The 24,132-nt window shown below is 37.3% G+C and overlaps 1 protein-coding gene across 1 annotated transcript in view; it reads left to right on the top strand.

Moving 5' to 3' along the window:
* The window catches only part of LDLRAD2 (low density lipoprotein receptor class A domain containing 2), a 105,166-nt gene that overhangs the window by 3,751 nt on the left and 77,283 nt on the right, over positions 1-24,132 (top strand). Inside the window, exon 2 of the mRNA XM_053690227.1 lies at positions 23,211-23,708. Within this exon, the coding sequence (XP_053546202.1) occupies positions 23,211-23,708 (498 nt within the window). The remainder of the gene's footprint in view (positions 1-23,210; positions 23,709-24,132) is intronic.

Raw genomic sequence — 24,132 nt, 5'->3', positions numbered from 1 at the left:
TATAGCCAGTGATGTCAGATGTACACAATATACTATGCACAACTAGTACTGTTATAGCCTGTGATGTCAGGTGTACACAATATACTATGCACAACTAGTACTGTTATAGCCTGTGATGTCAGATGTACACAATATACTATGCACAACTAGTACTGTTATAGCCTGTGATGTCAGATGTACACAATATACTATGCACAACTAGTACTGTTATAGCCTGTGATGTCAGGTGCACACAATATACTATGCACAACTAGTACTGTTACAGCCAGTGATGTCAGGTGTACACAATGTACTGTACACAGCTAGTACTGTTATAGCCTGTGATGTCAGGTGTACACAATATACTATGCACAACTAGTACTGTTACAGCCAGTGATGTCAGGTGTACACAATGTACTGTACACAGCTAGTACTGTTATAGCCTGTGATGTTAGGTGTACACAATATACTATGCACAACTAGTACTGTTACAGCCAGTGATGTCAGGTGCACACAATGTACTGTACACAGCTAGTACTGTTATAGCCTGTGATGTCAGGTGTACACAATATACTGTACACAGCTAGTACTGTTATAGCCTGTGATGTCAGGTGTACACAATATACTATGCACAACTAGTACTGTTACAGCCAGTGATGTCAGGTGTACACAATATACTGTACACAGCTAGTAGTACTGTTATAGCCTGTGATGTCAGGTGTACACAATATACTGTACACAGCTAGTACTGTTATAGCCAGTGATGTCAGGTGTACACAATATACTGTACACAGCTAGTACTGTTATAGCCTGTGATGTCAGGTGTACACAATGTACTGTGCACAGCTAGTACTGTTACAGCCAGTGATGTCAGGTGTACACAATGTACTGTACACAGCTAGTACTGTTATAGCCTGTGATGTCAGATGTACACAATATACTATGCACAACTAGTACTGTTATAGCCTGTGATGTCAGATGTACACAATATAATGTGCACAACTAGTACTGTTATAGCCTGTGATGTCAGGTGCACACAATATAATGTGCACAACTAGTACTGTTACAGCCTATGATGTCAGGTGTACACAATATACTATGCACAACTAGTACTGTTACAGCCAGTGATGTCAGGTGTACACAATGTACTGTACACAACTAGTACTGTTATAGCCTGTGATGTCAGGTGTACACAATGTACTGTACACAACTAGTACTGTTATAGCCTGTGATGTCAGGTGTACACAATGTACTGTACACAGCTAGTACTGTTATAGCCTGTGATGTCAGGTGCACACAATATACTATGCACAACTAGTACTGTTACAGCCAGTGATGTCAGGTGTACACAATGTACTGTACACAGCTAGTACTGTTATAGCCTGTGATGTCAGGTGTACACAATATACTATGCACAACTAGTACTGTTACAGCCAGTGATGTCAGGTGTACACAATGTACTGTACACAGCTAGTACTGTTATAGCCTGTGATGTCAGGTGTACACAATATACTATGAACAACTAGTACTGTTACAGCCAGTGATGTCAGGTGCACACAATGTACTGTACACAGCTAGTACTGTTATAGCCTGTGATGTCAGGTGTACACAATGTACTGTGCACAGCTAGTACTGTTACAGCCAGTGATGTCAGGTGTACACAATGTACTGTACACAGCTAGTACTGTTATAGCCTGTGATGTCAGGTGTACACAATGTACTGTGCACAACTAGTACTGTTATAGCCTGTGATGTCAGGTGTACACAATATACTATGCACAACCAGTACTGTTACAGCCAGTGATGTCAGGTGTACACAATGTACTGTACACAGCTAGTACTGTTATAGCCTGTGATGTCAGATGTACACAATATACTGTACACAGCTAGTACTGTTATAGCCTGTGATGTCAGGTGTACACAATATACTGTACACAGCTAGTACTGTTATAGCCTGTGATGTCAGGTGTACACAATATACTGTACACAGCTAGTACTGTTATAGCCAGTGATGTCAGGTGCACACAATATACTGTACACAGCTAGTACTGTTATAGCCTGTGATGTCAGGTGTACACAATGTACTGTGCACAGCTAGTACTGTTATAGCCAGTGATGTCAGGTGTACACAATGTACTGTACACAGCTAGTACTGTTATAGCCTGTGATGTCAGGTGTACACAATGTACTGTGCACAGCTAGTACTGTTATAGCCAGTGATGTCAGGTGTACACAATATACTGTACACAGCTAGTACTGTTATAGCCTGTGATGTCAGGTGTACACAATATACTGTACACAGCTAGTACTGTTATAGCCTGTGATGTCAGGTGTACACAATGTACTGTACACAGCTAGTACTGTTATAGCCTGTGATGTCAGGTGTACACAATGTACTGTGCACAGCTAGTACTGTTATAGCCAGTGATGTCAGGTGTACACAATATACTGTACACAGCTAGTACTGTTATAGCCTGTGATGTCAGGTGTACACAATATACTGTACACAGCTAGTACTGTTATAGCCTGTGATGTCAGGTGTACACAATGTACTGTACACAGCTAGTGCTGTTATAGCCTTTGATGTCAGGTGTACACAATATACTGTGCACAGTTAGTACTGTTATAGCCTGTGATGTCAGGTGTACACAATGTACTGTACACAGCTAGTACTGTTACAGCCAGTGATGTCAGGTGTACACAATGTACTGTACACAGCTAGTATTGTTATAGCCTGTGATGTCAGGTGTATACAATATACTGTGCACAGATAATATGGTTACACCCAGTGATGTCAGGTGTACACAATATACTGTGCACAGTTAGTACTGTTACAGCCAGTGATGTCAGGTGTACACAATGTACTGTACACAGCTAGTACTGTTATAGCTTGTGATGTCAGCTAGTACTGTTATAGCCTGTGATGTCAGGTGTACACAATATACTGTGCACAGATAATATGGTTACACCCAGTGATGTCAGGTGTACACAATATACTATGCACAGCTAGTACTGTTACAGCAAGTGATGTCAGGTGTACACAATATACTGTACACAGCTAGTATTGTTATAGCCTGTGATGTCAGGTGTACACAATATACTGTACACAGCTAGTATTGTTATAGCCTGTGATGTCAGGTGTACACAATGTACTGTACACAGCTAGTGCTGTTATAGCCTTTGATGTCAGGTGTACACAATATACTGTGCACAGTTAGTACTGTTATAGCCTGTGATGTCAGGTGTACACAATGTACTGTACACAGCTAGTATTGTTATAGCCTGTGATGTCAGGTGTATACAATATACTGTGCACAGATAATATGGTTACACCCAGTGATGTCAGGTGTACACAATATACTGTGCACAGTTAGTACTGTTACAGCCAGTGATGTCAGGTGTACACAATGTACTGTACACAGCTAGTACTGTTATAGCTTGTGATGTCAGCTAGTACTGTTATAGCCTGTGATGTCAGGTGTACACAATATACTGTGCACAGATAATATGGTTACACCCAGTGATGTCAGGTGTACACAATATACTATGCACAGCTAGTACTGTTACAGCAAGTGATGTCAGGTGTACACAATATACTGTACACAGCTAGTATTGTTATAGCCTGTGATGTCAGGTGTACACAATATACTGTACACAGCTAGTATTGTTATAGCCTGTGATGTCAGGTGTACACAATATACTGTACACAACTAGTATTGTTATAGCCTGTGATGTCAGGTGTACACAATATACTGTATACAGCTAGTACTGTTATAGCCTGTGATGTCAGGTGTATACAATATACTGTGCACAGATAATATGGTTACACCCAGTGATGTCAGGTGTACACAATATACTGTACACAGCTAGTACTGTTACAGCCAGGGATGTTAGGTGCACACAATATACTGTACATAGCTAGTACTGTTACAGCCAGTGATGTCACGTGTACACAATATACTGTATACAGCTAGTACTGTTATAGCCTGTGATGTCAGGTGTACACAATATACTGTACACAGCTAGTACTGTTACAGCCAGGGATGTTAGGTGCACACAATATACTGTACACAGCTAGTACTGTTATAGCCTGTGATGTCAGGTGTACACAATATACTGTACACAGCTAGTACTGTTACAGCCAGGGATGTTAGGTGCACACAATATACTGTACACAGCTAGTACTGTTATAGCCTGTGATGTCAGGTGTACACAATATACTGTACACAACTAGTACTGTTACAGCCAGGGATGTTAGGTGCACACAATATACTCTGAGCAAGCACAGCTAGTACTGTTATAGCCTGTCAGAGTATATAAATATTATGATGAATATTACATATGTGTATATATATATATATATATATATATATATATGTATATTTTATACACTGTATATGTTAGATGAGACCTCAGGATTAATTGAACATGAGTTTGTTGAACACAGCTTCTAATACACGTCTATCAGGATTGACGATCAGTAGAGCCTTTTTGAAACACAAACATTTCTTTTCTAAAGGAAATAGCTCAGTGACCCTATTCATTTGACTATATATGCAGATTTTTATAACCTCAGAACATTTGGTGAGGTGAGAAAAGAATGTGTTCAAGGACCCCTTTGGAATTTGACACGTGTGATACAACAGTTCTATCTCACTGAATCTCTATTTGAAGACTTACTGCAAAAACCCCTCTTGGGGGAAGGTGACACAAATAAAATCAAATACACATCTGCACTGCTGGCTAAACAGGAAATATGCTGTTTTAAAGACTCTTACAACTCCTCATGGATTGACCCCATGTGGTGAGTATGAGACAAAAAGTCTGGCAACTGAAGTTACTGAAAAGTTAGAATGTTAGGATAATACAGTGAAGGCCTATGACTTACATTATGATTTCAAAACAACTATATATATTTTAATGGATATGAGATGTATATTTATGTGATATCAAACATTAACATCTAAATATATATATATATGGAAAGTAAAAGATTGAATGATATATATATGTATATATATATATATATATATTTTGAAGGCATGAATATCTTAGCCTCTGTGTGTTTAAGAACATGAATAGATGTTTATGGACCTGAAGAGAAGTGATTATTAACATTTATTTTTATTTCAGATCGACATAAACAGGATTTATGTATTCAGGAAGAAATACACAGAAATGTCACATACTATATCTGGGTGGATGCAAATATCAGGAGTTTTAAATACTACCAATCTGGAGATATAAAAATAAGCTGTTATTTGCAAAGAAATGCCAGAATACTGATAAAATTGTAATGCATTTTAAGCTACTAATTAGCAGTATTAAATTGCCTTGATATAATAAAATGTTAATAATATAACATATTTGGTATCAGAATAATCAAAAAAAAAAATAACCTAATATTAACCATCTGTAATTGGGGTTATATATGATTAATGCAGAGAGTGTAATCTGATTAAATAACCATTTTATGAAAAAAAAAAAAAAATTAACTTGCTTAAAAATGTCAGAAATGCTGTATTGTATTGCTATGTTGTACTGTATGCTGCCACCTGGTGTTATGTTGCGAGAACTACAGCCAGAAGGTTCTTTCTGGCTGTTAAAAATGAAATTTCCAAGGGCCAATCCGATTTAGACTTCCCAGATAACCAATGGGAAGGTCAGCTCCCGTAGTGCCACCCACATGATGTCATCAATGATTATATAATGGGAGTGTTGAATGCACAAGAGAGAGTTGTCTGTAACTTGTTGAAAATTAGTGATCTGATTTTGGCTGCGATATACCTGAAAAAAAAAAAGTTCACTTCAGCAAGGAGCTTAAAACTTATCCTTGATTTGTGCAAAAACCTTCTTTCAAATGAGATGACCTAAAGACCGCTACGAATTGGTTCAAAATTGGTGAAGTATATTGTATTTTAAATTGGTAGTTATAAGCCTAGGTTTTGTTCAAATCTGTGTCTGAATTGGCTAAGTAACTCATCTATACAAGTTCTGATATTGTCGGTTAATTTTGTATTAGGATAAATTGCAGTTAAATAGCAGAATATATATTTTATCCTATTGTTTTATAAACACTGTTTAGAATTGTATTGCTTGGATGTTAAAGGTTTTTAGTCCCATTGTGTTAAATAAATAAGGCTGAATTGTGAAGGTATATTGTTCTGGGTTTTGTAAGAAGAATAGCATATCTTAAGAGTTGGTTCTAACGCATATAAACTTTTATTTAGTTTCCTTTTATTGCAAATATAGTTCAATATGTTTATGGATATTAACTAAATAAAAGAATTCAGATATTTATATTAATTGTATGGTCTAGTAGGTGCATGGTTGATAAGGGTTTCTACTTCTTTGTATTGTGTTTATAACCCTGCCATAAACTTATATATATTATTTGGATAGCACTACTAAGATTTTCATAAATATACTGACATAATAATTGGAGGCATTGCATGAGATTTATTAATATCCATCATAATTGATATAATATATTTGTAAGTAAATAGAAATTATTATAAAAGAGAAATAATTCATATTTCGATATTAATATTTTGAAGATATAATTTTTTTTTTGAAAAGTTGAAATATTAATTTTCATATTTCGAGATTGACATTAATATCTTGAAATATTATTAAAGATTAATTTTGAAAAATTAATAAAAATATTAATTTTTCATATTTCAAAATTAATCAAAAATATTGGTTTTTCATATTTTCAAAGTTAATCAAAAATATTAATTTTTCATATTTCGGAATATTAATTTTTCATATTTCAAAATTAATAATATTTTTTTTTTTTTGAAATATAACATTTTTCTCTCTTTTTATTGGCAAAAATTGTATTAGCATTTTATTTAAATAAATACTAAACCAATAGAATAATGTCTGTAGCCAGAAGTGACTCATTTAATTCTATACATAGCAATGAAATTGGTCCCATAACCATACCTATTACTAAAGGTCAGGTCCTTAAGAAAGATATCTTAAGTTACCTTAAAGGGAAGTTTAATATTGCGGGTGAATTAAATGATTTTATGGATATGCTTGAAACTAGGGCTAAAAATATTACCGTTAATAATAATATGTGGAATGAAGAGAATGAATTCTTCCAGGAATTATTAATGATTAATCAATGCGAAGCTCCCAAAAAGCGAGATGAACTAATACTAAAATCCTGGCCCCTTTTAATATGCATAATTGACGAAATGTCGTTTTGTGTCACAGACAAACGATTGCAAATACAGGAGCTAGAAAATAGTATTCGTTCCTCGCGCAGACGCGAAGAGGGTTTAAAAATAGCCAAAAATAAAATGGATGAATTTGCCCAAAACCTAGCCACCTTAGATAAGCACAATATGGACTTAATCGCGCAGATACAAGATTTAAATAAACAGCTTGCGCAAAGCCAGAGAGAACTAAGCGATTTAAAAAGGTCATATCGCCATAATGAAAACCCCTATATTAGCAATGAGAATAATACAGATAATGCTAACTCCTTTAGCGAACGCGTCAGGGACGAGGTACGAAAATATATAGAACAACATAGACAAATGACCCCTAACGGGTCAGAAGTAGATTTCCCAAATAGACAATCCCCTCAGGATGTAAATCCAGAGGACAGCTGTAGCGCAGCTGATGCGGGGGAGGGAAACTCTAACAGAGAATCCCAAAATAAGTCTGATAAAGTCTATGATTCCCATAAAATAATCACTTTCGTACAACGCGCAGTACCTATATTCTCCAATAAGGGAACAACATCTGTAATTGATCATTTACAGGCTTTTGAAAATGCGTTAGCTATAATGAATGTTACAAGTGAGAAATTGAAAATTGAATTTCTGCCTTGGGTATTTGACAGTAAGCATCACAAATTCTTTGCTTCACTAAAGGATATGAATATTCATTCCTGGAATGGGGTAAAACAACAATGCAGAAAAGAATTCGGGCAATATCGCACTAAAACTGCCGCGAAAATAGCGGTATATGGTTTAAAGTGTCGTGCGAATCAGAGTCCAGTCGAATTCCTTTCTGTATTGAAAAATGCGTACAGTATGGCTGAAGATAATCCCAGATTTGATGGCTCAGAATTTGTAAATTTATTTTTTGAAGCATTGCCTACACCCATCAAAATCAACTTAGCTAGAGATTTTGATGAGGACTGCTCATTGGAATGGCTGATCAAAGAGAGTACGAAGTTATACTCTATTCAGCAGTCCAGTGAGCAGGGGGTTAAAAAGGAGTCAAAACCCAAAATTGTGGCAGAAACTAGGGTGTCACCTAGCCCCCTCAATTTGGAGTCCAACAAGAGGACTTATGCAGAGGTGGCCAGTCAAAACAGGCCATCTCCACAGAGGTTTAATTCTGCCCCTCCCCCTACACAGGTTGAGGCGCAGGGAGACTATAACCAAAGTGGGGGACATAATCAGGTGAATAATTACTCACAAAGAGAATACTCACCAAATAATTGGTATCCGCGCAAGGGTAGATACAATAGACGGCGAAGATATTCTCAGGGTAACCAGACACCCCAGGTATATAATGCTCCCCAAAGTACTAATGCTGAACAAGCTGAACCCCAGGGGCAACCACGCCAGAATAGAAATAGTGGCCCTGATTCTGAGGGAACCCAATGGTCCAGGAATCAGTACAATGGGGCACCAAGAGATAGGCCCAGGGGTAGAGGTAACTTGTACAATCAGGTAGATATGCTGTTTACCCAATTAAATCGGTTGAGCGAACAAATCGCTAATATGAGTCAAAAATCTACGGCTCAGCAACCGAACAATACTTTTTTAGGGGTACAGCCAGTGGTCAGCAGTGGACCACAGGCACAGTCATAAATACTGCAGTATCACCTGAAGGGGAGGGGAGAGATATACAAAATGTAGTAATAAATATCAATGATACTAATCATGTTATCTCCCCACAGACCGGAAACGGACAAATTAGCTGTGACAATGAGCGACATCAGCCGGGAAAAATTAACCAAACTTTTCCTCTGCAGTGTTCTCTTAACATTATTTCCACAGATGCAGTACACAAGAACCCAGCTGACCTTGTCATAGGGGAAACAGGTAGGTATGAAATTTCCTCTGCATCGAATGACACAGCGGATCCAGGTAAAACGTGGCGAAGCCCACAGATGTACAAGAATGCAAATTTTATGTGTGAAATGATAGAAACTACAGGAAGATATTATGTACTAGTTGAGCTGCAAGATTCAGTCTCCAACCCTATCAGGGGATTAATTGACACTGGGTCACAGGCAACTATCTTATCCCACAGGTACTACACACAGCTAAATGAGCTAACACCCCACAAACCCAAAATAAGAGAATTTGACGGTTCTCTAATAGGTGTTGGGGGTGACTCCCTAAAAGTCTACGGTACTGCCTGGTTAAAATTTAAATTGGGGAACAGGGTCATAAGACACCCTGTCATTATAGTGGATCTGCCAACTGATCGTTTAATTATTGGTAGTGATCTCCTGAAACGATTAAGCACCATAATTGATTGCATAAATAATGTAATTTGGTCGCAAGTTAAACGGCCTATCAATTATGAAAAATCTGGTACATCTCGCACCCGACACAGCTGTCACGTGGTGGAAGAGAAACCAGATGCTGTGGAGATTCATTTCAGGAATAACTCTACACCTGAAATCACTATTCTACAAATAGATGATCAGACTCCTTTTAGTGGCTCTGATGGTAATACTTTTAAAATTTCGCCCGGAAAAATAGCGAATATCTCCCTAGATGGCGATATATTAACCATATCACTCCACAAGGGGGATCCTAAAATCCCTAAAGGGGGAGACCATGCTCAATACCTCACAGGGATTGAGAGAGTTAAAGAGGATCTATTTATCCCTATACAAGTGCATGACCTTGGTAAAACCAAGTATGCTAAAATAAATTTAAAACAGGAAGCTAGCTATATAAGCGAAGGTTTATTAGCGCAAATAGCTGAACCTAAAGTGATTAAATATCTTTCTCCCCAAGACCACTGTGTCAACGGCCTGGATGACAGGTCTGAAAGCTATAACATCACAGATAAGTGCTTATTATCTATCTCTATTGGTAATAAGTCAGTGAAGCACCTGTTTTTAGTTTTAAATACTCCCCATAATCAAATATACATTGGCAATGATATTTTACATAGATATGCCATACAAATAGATTTGATTAACTCTTGCCTTTGGAGCAGGTTAAAGGGGGACCCTGAAGTATTTCAGGATGAAAATGCAGCCCTGAAATCAAACCAGCAATTGCCATATGCTGTGAATATGCAGGTATCTAGCGATGTTATAATTCCTGCTGGGGCTGATAAATTTCTTTTACCCTTACAGGTAAAGAGAGGTCAGAAATTAAAAACTTCTGAAACACTAATTTGCCTCTCCCATAGAATACAAAATCTGGGTGTCACAGTGACTTACACTCCTATGGTGAATATTGGAACTGTTCCAATACATATTATTGTGCATAACATGACCCCACAGGATATAACATTATCCAAGGGAACTACCATAGGATATGCACTGGAATCAAGTTATTACACTTTTGGATTCCAGAATAATGTAATTGGGCTAATACCTGAAGGATACCTAACTGAAGAACAATTAATAGAACAATCCTTTGCATCTATGCCAGAGGGTCTATTTAATGTTCAATCTATTTATCCCTTCAGCTCAGAGGAAGGCATCTGTAAAATTGAAGAAGCCTCTCTAGTGTTTGATCAGCCAATCAAACAGCAAGATTACCCCAATACCCAGAGTCATGGGAGCAATGTAAATTATAATCAAGGGGATCTCACCTCTAGACTGGAAGAAGCCTATGAAATAGGACAGCCTGAAATCTTTCCAGGATTTCAGCAAATAGTCGAAGAGCAAATATCCTTAGCTAATGGCTGTTCCAGCGATGATGAACGCCAACAGCTGCGAGAACTACTGATGGAGTACAAGGATATTTTTGCTAAGGATTCTTATGACTGTGGTACTACAGACTTGCACATTGCAAGAATACAAACAGATCCCGATGCACCACCTGTATTTGTCAAACAATACAGACTTCCCTTAGCCTCATATGATTCTCTTGCAGAGATCATAAGGAATTTGGAAGAAAGAGGTATTATCAGACAGGTGCACAGCTCTTATAATAATCCTATTCTAGGTGTCCTTAAGCCCAATGGACAATGGCGTTTGTGTGCTGACTTAAGACAGCTAAACAAACGAGTATACATGTCTGGCTGGCCTGTACCATACATTGACCAGTGCCTAGCACAAATGCAGGGATCCAAAATATTCACTGCCATTGATTGTGCACAGGGATATTGGACCATAAAGGTACATGAAGAGGACCAATATAAGCTAGCATTCTCCTTCCAAAAGATTCAGTATGCATTCCAGAGACTTCCATTTGGATACATAAATTCTGGACATGAATTTGCTGTATTCATGCATAAGGCTATGCCTGACGCACTGGAAAGGGGGACCTTATCTTATGTGGATGATGTTTTAATCAAAAGCACAGACTTTGAAAAACACATTGCAGAGCTTAAACACGTCCTCAGCCAACTTAAAAGGGCAGGTGTCAAATTATCCCTGCAAAAAGCTCAATGGTGCCGCACTCGTGTAAACTTCTTGGGACATGAAGTTACCTCTGATGGATTAAATCCCCAGAAGAAAAAGGTGGAAGCTATAGTGAATTCTAAAAACCCAACTAACTTAAAGGAATTGAGATCATTCCTGGGTATGACGAATTATTCTCGCAAATTCATTGATAATTATGCGGAATTAGCTAAACCACTACTACTTCTTCTAAAGAAGGATGTGAAATGGCACTGGAGTGAGTTTCAAGAGACAGCCATCAGAGAGCTGAAGAGAAAACTCACTCAAGCACCTTGCTTAGCGTACCCTGAAGGTGGTAAACCTTTCTACTTAGAAACAGGGTACACAGATGTAAGCATGAGTGCTGTGTTATACCAAAAGCATGATAATTTGAACAAAGCCATTGCTCATGCGAGCAAAAATCTATCCCCAGTAGAAATAAAGTTTAACGATTGCGAAAAAGCCCTCTTATCTACTGTATGGGCTCTACAAAATTTCCGCAGCTATATACAGGGCGAGAAAATTATTGTAGAAACGGCCCACCAGCCTTTGCTATATTTGCAAAGTGAGAGAATAAGAGATGGGAATTTGTCTAATAGCCGCATAACAGCGTGGACTCTTTCCTTACAAGTCTGGCCCTTAGAAATTTGCTACAAGCAGAATAAAAAGAATCCAGTCGCACAAGGGCTTGCTGAGCTCCACGACTGTACTGCTAGAGATCCTGGGGAAGAATTATCAGAAGATGATTTTCTGGAAGAACAATTGCTTTCCCCATATAAAATGTACAATGAGGACCATTGTCAAACATTACCTTGGGTATATGTTGATGGTTGTTCTTACCATGCCACTATTGATAATGAGCGCAGATTAGTCGCTGGCATTGGTATAACTGGGGCAAACGGATTCTCAAATATATCTGTAGGTTTCAACATTGGACCAAGATCCAGTCAAGTTGCAGAACTAACTGCTGTTTTCAAAACCATTGAAATGGCTATTGAACATGGTATTCATGAATTTGTGATCATAACTGACTCAAATTATGTGCGTGACAGTTTTGTTGAATACCTGCCAACTTGGAAAAGAAATGGCATGCAGAAAAGCAATAACAAACCAGTCAAGCATGGCAAATTGTTCTGCGAGATTGATAATCTGGTAGTATCCAATGATTTAACCATACACTGGAAAAAGACCAAGGGTCATTCCAGAATTCTAGGTCCGGATAAGGAAGGCAATGACCTTGCGGATTCATTAGCCAAACAAGGAGCCATAACTGGAGAACTCCTTAATATTGACCACTTAATGGGTGCAATTCAGGTAGAAGCCATTACCAGAAACCAGGCAAAACAACAGAGTGAGCCTAACTTGGTACAATGGAGTCAGGATTCTCCTAGTGAGGACCTGATCACTAGTCAAAAAGAAGACCCCATTGTAGGCATCTTCTATAAACACATAGAAGATCCTGAAAGCAACCCCATCTCAAAAGATGATTGTATTGGCAAAGAAGATCTGAGAATCTTAATAAAATCTAAATCACAATTCAAATTACAGGATGGTTTGTTAATTAGAACCTCCAAAACTGGCATCCAGCAGTGGGTAGTACCCACCAAGTTCAGAGGTCTAATGCTCCAACATGCCCATGATGCTCCCACATCTGGACATCGCGGTGCCAAACTCACGTATGAAATATTGCGTGATTATGCTTTTTGGCCACACATGTTGAAAGACGTTCAAACCTACTGTCAAGGGTGTTTAATCTGCCCACAGTTCCAACCCACTGCACCAATGCATAGAGCGCCATTGCAGAAAAGGGGGATGGTAATGCCATGGTCAGATATACAAATTGATTTTATTGGTCCAGTAACAAGGTCATCAAGAGGTAACAAATACATGTTAACAGTGACATGCCTGTTCACTAAATGGGTAGAGTGCATTAGTGCACCTAACAATAGTGCTGAAACATGTGCAGCATTGCTCATCAACCATGTATTTTCCAGATTTGGTTTGCCCCAAAGAATCGAATCAGATCGGGGGACCCACTTCACTAGCGAAGTGATGACAAAAATGTGGAAAATACTAGGGGTTAAAAGAAAGCTCCATATTGCTTATAGAGCTGCCTCAAGTGGTGGTGTAGAGCGTTACAACCAGTCTATTGTTAAAATCCTCAAAAAGTTTGTGAGTGAAACAGGTAAAGACTGGGATGTAAAACTACCTCTAGTCTTAATGGCATTAAGAGCAACTCCAAGTAGTGCTACCAAGATGTCACCTTTTGAACTGATGACTGGTAGAAGAATGGTTCTACCTCAGCATCTGCTGTACCGTACATCAGACCAAAATTTGATAAACGCTGCCAATACACATCAATATGTGGAAAACTTAAGAAAGCACCTGCAATATGCCTTTGCATTTGCTCAAAGGAATTTAGAAAGAGCCGCAACTGCCACTAAAACCTATTATGATCTCAAAACATCCAAAAAGGAATATGAAATAAATGATAAAGTTTATCTTTATAACTTTGGAAGAGATCAGGTTAGGGAGAAGAAATTTCTTCCCTCATGGAAAGGTCCTTTTGTCATTACTGACAAAATATCTCCAGTGGCCTATAAAATACGGATCCCCAAAAATGAAAGTTTCATAGATAAATGGGCCCATATCAATCAATTGCGAGCGTGTCATCCCAGATCCCAACTACAAGTCATAGAGGGAGAATGAAGTGTCATATCCCCAAATGAACTAAAGACATACTATAGTTTAAAGATGCCTAACTGATAAACATGAAAGCTCAAAATAACAAACTTTCTTCATAAGAGACTGTCTATGAGGTATACGGTTGATCCTCATCAAATACCACTGACTTTAAGCCAATTCAAATACATGTGTCCTACATCTATTTGAAGTTGGAAGGGGGATTTATGTCAGAGTATATAAATATTATGATGAATATTACATATGTGTATATATATATATATATATATATATATATATATATATGTATATTTTATACACTGTATATGTTAGATGAGACCTCAGGATTAATTGAACATGAGTTTGTTGAACACAGCTTCTAATACACGTCTATCAGGATTGACGATCAGTAGAGCCTTTTTGAAACACAAACATTTCTTTTCTAAAGGAAATAGCTCAGTGACCCTATTCATTTGACTATATATGCAGATTTTTATAACCTCAGAACATTTGGTGAGGTGAGAAAAGAATGTGTTCAAGGACCCCTTTGGAATTTGACACGTGTGATACAACAGTTCTATCTCACTGAATCTCTATTTGAAGACTTACTGCAAAAACCCCTCTTGGGGGAAGGTGACACAAATAAAATCAAATACACATCTGCACTGCTGGCTAAACAGGAAATATGCTGTTTTAAAGACTCTTACAACTCCTCATGGATTGACCCCATGTGGTGAGTATGAGACAAAAAGTCTGGCAACTGAAGTTACTGAAAAGTTAGAATGTTAGGATAATACAGTGAAGGCCTATGACTTACATTATGATTTCAAAACAACTATATATATTTTAATGGATATGAGATGTATATTTATGTGATATCAAACATTAACATCTAAATATATATATATATGGAAAGTAAAAGATTGAATGATATATATATGTATATATATATATATATATATTTTGAAGGCATGAATATCTTAGCCTCTGTGTGTTTAAGAACATGAATAGATGTTTATGGACCTGAAGAGAAGTGATTATTAACATTTATTTTTATTTCAGATCGACATAAACAGGATTTATGTATTCAGGAAGAAATACACAGAAATGTCACATACTATATCTGGGTGGATGCAAATATCAGGAGTTTTAAATACTACCAATCTGGAGATATAAAAATAAGCTGTTATTTGCAAAGAAATGCCAGAATACTGATAAAATTGTAATGCATTTTAAGCTACTAATTAGCAGTATTAAATTGCCTTGATATAATAAAATGTTAATAATATAACATATTTGGTATCAGAATAATCAAAAAAAAAAATAACCTAATATTAACCATCTGTAATTGGGGTTATATATGATTAATGCAGAGAGTGTAATCTGATTAAATAACCATTTTATGAAAAAAAAAAAAAAAATTAACTTGCTTAAAAATGTCAGAAATGCTGTATTGTATTGCTATGTTGTACTGTATGCTGCCACCTGGTGTTATGTTGCGAGAACTACAGCCAGAAGGTTCTTTCTGGCTGTTAAAAATGAAATTTCCAAGGGCCAATCCGATTTAGACTTCCCAGATAACCAATGGGAAGGTCAGCTCCCGTAGTGCCACCCACATGATGTCATCAATGATTATATAATGGGAGTGTTGAATGCACAAGAGAGAGTTGTCTGTAACTTGTTGAAAATTAGTGATCTGATTTTGGCTGCGATATACCTGAAAAAAAAAAAAGTTCACTTCAGCAAGGAGCTTAAAACTTATCCTTGATTTGTGCAAAAACCTTCTTTCAAATGAGATGACCTAAAGACCGCTACGAATTGGTTCAAAATTGGTGAAGTATATTGTATTTTAAATTGGTAGTTATAAGCCTAGGTTTTGTTCAAATCTGTGTCTGAATTGGCTAAGTAACTCATCTATACAAGTTCTGATATTGTCGGTTAATTTTGTATTAGGATAAATTGCAGTTAAATAGCAGAATATATATTTTATCCTATTGTTTTATAAACACTGTTTAGAATTGTATTGCTTGGATGTTAAAGGTTTTTAGTCCCATTGTGTTAAATAAATAAGGCTGAATTGTGAAGGTATATTGTTCTGGGTTTTGTAAGAAGAATAGCATATCTTAAGAGTTGGTTCTAACGCATATAAACTTTTATTTAGTTTCCTTTTATTGCAAATATAGTTCAATATGTTTATGGATATTAACTAAATAAAAGAATTCAGATATTTATATTAATTGTATGGTCTAGTAGGTGCATGGTTGATAAGGGTTTCTACTTCTTTGTATTGTGTTTATAACCCTGCCATAAACTTATATATATTATTTGGATAGCACTACTAAGATTTTCATAAATATACTGACAAGCCTGTGTTGTCAGGTGCACACAATATACTGTGCACAGCTGGTACCATTACGGCTTGTCATGTGAGGTGTACACAATATACTGTGCACAGCTGGTACCATTACGGCTTGTCATGTGAGGTGTACACAATATACTGTGCACAGTTAGTACTGTCACAGCCAGTGATGTCAGGTGTACATAAAATACTGTGCACATCTGGTACTATTACAACCAGCAATGTCAGGTGTATACAATATACTTTGTACAACTGGTACCATTACAATTGGTCATGTCAGGTGTACATAAAGTACTGTGTACATCTGGTACTATTACAGCCAGTGATGTCAGGTGTATACAATATACTTTGTACAACTGGTACCATTACAGCTGGTGATGTCAGGTGTACATAAAATTCTGTGCACATCTGGTACTATTACAGCCAGTGATGTCAGGTGTATACAATATACTTTGTACAACTAGTACCATTACAATTGGTGTTGGTGATGTCAGGTGTACATAAAGTACTGTTTGTGTGCACATCTGGTATTATTACAGCCAGTGATATCAGGTGTATACAATATACTTTGTACAACTGGTACCATTACAGCTGGTGATGTCAGGTGTACATAAAATGCTGTGCACATCTGGTATTATTACAGCCAGTGATGTCAGGTGTATACAATATACTTTGTACAACTGGTACCATTACAATTGGTGATGTCAAGTGTACATAAAATACTGTGCACATATGGTACAGCTAGTATCATTACGGCCAGTGATGTCTTGTGTACACAATATACTGTGCACAGCTAGTACCATTACAGCCAGTGATGTTAGGTGTACACAATATACTGTGCACATCTAGTACTATTACATACAGTGATGTCAGTGTACACAATATACTGTGCACAGCTAGTACCATTACAGCCAGTGTTGTCGGGTGTACACAATATACTGTGCACAGCTGTCTGCAGGGTAAGTGGCTCTGGACATGTACTACAGCTAAGTATGTCCAATATGCACAAGCACCAAGGCAATCCCCACTCCTGGGGTTGCAAAAGATTGTTTGCAGGTGTGCAAGCTAACAGACCTGCACCATGGTCTGAAAAAATATTCCAAAAAAATTGTCTAACAGCACCACCAACTAGTATAAAAATATTACTTTATTGTGCCAACTTAAAACAGACAACGTTTCGGACTAGTGTCCTTAAACATGTACCACAGCTGGTCAGGGAGCGTAGGAAAATAATGAGCTATGTGGTGAGGGACAGTTAAATAGTAGCACACAGCTCATTATAGGACATGTGGGAAAAATATTATTTAAAGTGAATGTCAACTTTCATGTTAAAGTTCCCGTTTAAAAAAAAAAAAAAAAAACTATTAAAAACAGGGGCACTTTCATTCATGAAAGTTTACATTGCATCGGATTTTACAAATACTTAACTTCTTCTCCTGAAACACGGATCGCCGATCGTCCTGCCTGCTTCTTCCTGCTGTGCTAACACAGCAATGACGAAACCGGCTTCCTCCAATCAAAGCGTGGCCTCACCTGATGAATGCTCCTGGGGGGGAAGCCGTGATTGGAGAGAGCCGGTTTCATCATTACTGACGAAGTACAGAAGAACTGCAGGCCTGGGATGGGCGATCCGGTGTTTCAGGAGAAGAAGGTGAGTATTTGTAAAATCCGCTGCAATGTAAACTTTCATGAATGAAAGTGCCCCTGTTTTTAATAGTTTTTTTAAAAACCGGGCACTTTATCATGAAAGTTGACATTAACTTTAAGGCATTCTTTTTCATATACTGTACTTTGCTGACTACAGTGTCCCTTTAAAGGGGTACTGTACGCAAACGTTATTCATACGAAAGAGCAGAATGTTTAAATGCTGCTTTTTCATATAAATGATAGAGGAATTTTGAGAAAATTGCATGCAGAATCTGTCCAGACATTTGGCAAATAGATTCTAAAATAATCCCAGTCATATCTGTTTTTCACCAAATTTTTTGTTATTCAAAATCTCATACTGTTCATTGTCTGTCTTTCATTTAGAGACTTCAATTACAGATACATGGAAGTAAAAAAAAACTGTCTTCATTCAGACAATCCTTTTAAATTTACTTTGATGTATTAAATTAAATGAGTCTTTTTCAGGCACTATGGGCCAGATTACAAGTGCCACGCTAATGATAGCACGGGACGTGATAAACAATATCGCTGCACCGGGCTAACATTATTACGCAACTTGATATTACAAGTCCAAGGTAAAACTGATACTTTCAATGCATATTGCGACCGCGCTAAATAGCGCTGGTATTATAAGTTGAAAGTTTGCATTGCTGCAAAAGCCGAAACCGAGCTAGAATATTTAGTGTGGCTTGAGACCTGAAGTAAAGTGTAAGGGGAAAAAAATGTTGCACAAAACACATCAAAAACATATTAAAATATAATATTACACTCATATGTATTGTGATTTTGAGAAACTACTTTCTTGTTCTAAGTGATGGTATTTAGAAATTGTGGCTTTGCAACACGTATATTACGTTTACAAGTAAAAACCCCTCTGTGTTTGTTCCATGAGGCTTCAGAAACCCATTACACATTGGGTTAGTTGTATTCTCTTCTGGTGTTTGTCATTTCAGAGATATGTGAAATATAAAATAACTGTCCAACTCCTCATTTTCTGTTATTGATGCTTCTTTGAGCTCTGTTTCAGATGCTTACGGAATATTGTACATTTTCTTGCAGCGCTAACCCCAGATATAAACTTCAGCCTATATAGGCCTCCTCAGTGATGGAACAGCTATATATGTAAGCCACTGTGAGCTGTTTTACGATCACACTTAGGGAGACAAAAATCCCCAAGGGATATTTGCATAAAAAGAATTGCAGACTGTCCCACTTGTCTCTGAAAGTGAATTGAGGAACAGAAGAAACCCTGAAATACATTTTGAAAGGTCCTCTTATAATGAAATAAAAAAATAGTTGACTACAATGTCCCTTTAATGTCACATAAAGCAAAATCAGACCTGACACTTTTTTGGCTGCCACTTGAGACCTGTGGGATGTCAACTGTCTCAACAACAACTGACTCAAGCTAGGATGGGCAGTGAGTATCATCAGGGCAAACAGTGGGAGGAGTTAGTTAAGAATATGGGTGGGGCCAGTTTATAAAGTGGGGGGGGGCAAGGTATAGCAGAACCCTGGTCCCAATCTGTGAAACAGAATGATGTATGATTGGGAGCTCTATAATCTGTTGTTGGAACACATTTTTCCTTTGTATTTTTAATATTCCTTATTTTATTCTGAGGAATAATAGGAATTCATTTTGAAAGACCCTGTTTAAGCCCCTGAAAACGTCTAAGACAAAAGAGATGGATTCCAAGATATTTGTCCCCTTGACAACTAAAGCAATAAATGTTCGCAGGGCGATAAATCTCTGTCCTATTTGTTATCAGCTCCAAAGCTGCTGGTATGAGATTTGTCTCTGCTATAGCGTTTTAGCAAGTTGCCAACTGTGTTTTTATTTATTGCCATTGTTTAGCATTTCTGAAAAAAGGAAATATTTTAAAGGACATTCAAATCATTGTTTGTATACATGCATATTATATATATCAGCAATTAACCCTTTCGTGACAGGGTTAAAGTGCCTACATCGGAACACCTGTTCCGATGTAGACAAATTTCAATTATTGGATCGCATCTGGGGGGCGTCCCTACAACCCTAGGAACGCCCTCCAGACCGTGATCAAGTCCTTGAAGCACAGAAGGCTTCAGGACAGCCGTTTGTTATGACGTTCTATTCCGTCATAACGGCTTTAAAGCCCAGTGTAAATATGACGGAATAGAACGGCATAACGGCGTTAAAAGGTTAAGCACTTTGCATAGTGACATATCAGCAAACAAAATAAACACTTTAACACCAGGTGAGTGTGTTTATGTTATCACCCTAGGCAGTGGCCAATTGCCAATTAGCACCAGCTGTAAATCAAGTTTTGTACTAGTCAAAGTGATCACTGTGCAATGTGTAGTTGATTCAGACAATTTGCAGCATTTTCCAGCATAAATAGGTGAAAGAATTTCAGCTTCTGCTCTCTTTAAGGAGTGTAAAACAAACTTGATTTTCACACAGAGCAAGAAAGTGAATATATATTCTAGTCTTGTTTCATTTTCATTATTTAATGTATGGGGAATTCTTGGGGAAAGTGTGCACGCTACAGGCTTTTATGTGCACACTTCCCTTTCAGGGTGCATTCTCACTGAGATGGTGACGTCATTGATGACGTCTCCAGACTAATCTAGCAATGAGCGGGCATTAATCGGTTTGTATTCAGATATACAAGTCTGTGATTGGGCAGAGCTACTCACATGACCTAGAGGGACAAGAAAAAACAATAACACAAAAAATTGCTTATAAATCTGCAACAGATACTGTTTTTTCAATTCTGATAATTCAGGAATCCTTCAGGGCATATTACTTATCAAGTGCTGATGTGACCCTGCAATATTGAGGGTCCTTTAAAGGAACATGGAATCCAAAATTAAACTTTGGTGGAGGTTTTTTTTGGTATCCCTTGTTGAAACTCCTTTCTTTGACAGCATAATAAGGTAGGCTTAGGAGCATGCACAGTTCTTGTGTACTATGTAGCAGTATTGGTCGCAACATTGTTATACTTATAGGGCTAGATTACAAGTGGTGCGCTATTGTTAGCGTTAACTTGTGCTCACATTACAAGTTGAAAATAAATGCTTTTTGAGTTAGCACCACTGAAGACCTCATGTCAAGGGTTAGGGCTAAATACAAAGTTTCACAAAACAAAACATAAATACATTAAAATAATACAAATTATTCATATACATATTTATAAAAAATAGTTATAATGGTTCAAAGGTATACGGTATATGACAAAGTGTTTGAATAGAAAGGGCTTTTATATATATACTATATATATATATATATATATATATATATATATATATATATAAAACACACACACACATATGCATGTCTATCTAAATATGTGTATGTATGTATATTTGTTTATGCATGTGTACTTATGTATTTATATATGTATATACATACATATATACACATGTATATACATATGTATACTATATATACTTTGAAGCACTTTCCACTCAAATTTCTGAAAATAAGGAAAAATATTTTTTTATTGAAAATTAAAATAAATTATGGTTCTACTATGATTTACTGTAAATATTTTACATTCCGATGTTCTTCACTTAGAATAAAATGTTCTTTGAATTTAAAAAATGTATTTCTCTATATATCTGTGTATATATTTATATATTTATGTATATGTTACGAGCAAAGTCAGAATCATAGGATTACTGTGTAGTGCTAGGATTACCCAAGCGGCTGTAAGTAAAGCCCGATGTACTGTAATTCCCCCATCTACACTATTTTATTTTTGCCCCACCGATCCTCTAGCATCCACCCCAAGTGAATCTTGGGGAATGAGGTTTACAAGAGGGGCTTCGCCCCCCTTGAACCTCCCAGGTAGAAGCAAAAAAGATAGTGAAGAAGGGGGAATTACAGTGCATCGTGTATATGTTTGATGCAGTGACTCGATCAGTCTGAGGGGATTTATGGTCTTACATCGAGCTTTACCCACAGCCGATTGGGTAATCCTAGCATTACCCAATATCTGACTTTACCCGCAATATATATATATACACATGTATATATTCATAAAGGTATAGTTATATATTTTACAAAAACAATCATATTTATATTAAAATAAATATTGTATCCTATGTGAAGAACATAGGAATGTAAAATATTTATTACTCACTTCGGGTTAGCTCTGTAGGTCTAACGAGGTGTCGGGTTAGCTTGTGAGTTATGGTGTAAGTTTTTTTTTAAGTTGCGCTCTTCATTGAAGTATATGGGGAGAAGTTAACATAGTCACGATATATGAAGTTAGCATGTGTCGGGTTTTGTCTGTGCGCTAACTTTTTACTTTCAACCTGTAATAAGCGTGCTATCCCGATCGTGTTACAAGTTTACTTTCAACCTGTAATAAGCATGCTATCCCGATCGTGTTACAAGTTTACTTTCAACCTGTAATAAGCGTGCTATCCCGATCGTGTTACAAGTTTACTTTCAACCTGTAATAAGCGTGCTATCCCGATCGTGTTACAAGTTTACTTTCAACCTGTAATAAGCGTGCTATCCCGATCGTGTTACAAGTTTACTTTCAACCTGTAATAAGCGTGCTATCCCGATCGTGTTACAAGTTTACTTTCAACCTGTAATAAGCGTGCTATCCCGATCGTGTTACAAGTTTACTTTCAGCACTCAAGCTTAAACACTAAATACCGCTCCACTTGTAATCTGGCCCATAGTGTTCAGGGCACCTCAGCATGCTTTCATAAAAGGCAGCAAAGAGAAATATAATAATTTGATAATGTAAGTAAAATTGAAATTTTATCTGAATTATGAAAGTTTGTTTACTGCCATGATGTTTTAATGTTTTGCAGTCAGTTCAGTGATTAGATCCCTGTGCAATTTCTGCTTCATTGATTTTCTTTTGTTCGTCATTTTGACAATGTGCTTCTAATTTTGTGTTTCTTTCATAGCAAATCTGGTAGACTTTTGTGGTCAAACAATCAAAGGAGATGGAATGATTATTAACTCGCATGGCGACTCTAGAAAATACTACTTTGTCACCATGGGAACAGACTGCCGACTGACCATGCAAGCCACTGCACTGAAAGACAAAGTTCAGTTTCAGTTCCGCTTTTTCCTAGTCTACAGTCTCCTGCGCATGTCCAATATCCAGAGTCAGACACCTGGGCCTGGAACAAATAGTAGCATGCATGGATCTTCCTCTTTAGAGACTACTAAGTCACCTAGAAGGGGCCCGGGGACTTTATTTGACCCGTGCAATGCCGGCTCTTATGTGCAGTTCTATGATGGTAAAGACCATAACTCTGAACCTTTAGGACCTCCTCTCTGTGGAAAAACCATCCCTCGGCCAGTGTTGTCCACTAGCAACTATCTGACTCTTCGGCTGGTCACTAGAGGGCAGCAGCCCAGAGTGGACTTTGTGGGTGACTTCACCTCCTTCAGATTAGGTATGGCAATTCAAGAGAATATCTTTGGGCATCAAAGAACCTCTGTATGACACTTATGAGAATGTTCTGGTGGGTCCCAAAAAGATAAAACCTGCTACATGTAGCCTCACCTCAAAGGGAAATATGGGAATTTGCATTGTATACTATGTCATAAGGGTCTGAATTTTACTATTTGCACCTCTAGACATGAATTAAAGGGACACCGAAGTCAAAATTAAAGGGACACTGTACTTTAACATTTGTTTCCCCTTAATATTTTCAAAATTACTTGTTATACCCACTGCATGGTATTAAATGCATGGGAAATTGTACCTTCATGTTTAATTTTGTATTTAATATAGCTGGAACCATCACTTATTGACCTTAAGAGCAAGCCGATAAAATGGACTTGGTCTGCAGGTGAAGCAGACCTGCTAATCTTATC

This window comes from Bombina bombina, chromosome 8, assembly GCF_027579735.1.
Source record: "Bombina bombina isolate aBomBom1 chromosome 8, aBomBom1.pri, whole genome shotgun sequence".
Taxonomy (NCBI): domain Eukaryota; kingdom Metazoa; phylum Chordata; class Amphibia; order Anura; family Bombinatoridae; genus Bombina; species Bombina bombina.
This window is presented reverse-complemented; position numbering and strand designations above follow the sequence as displayed.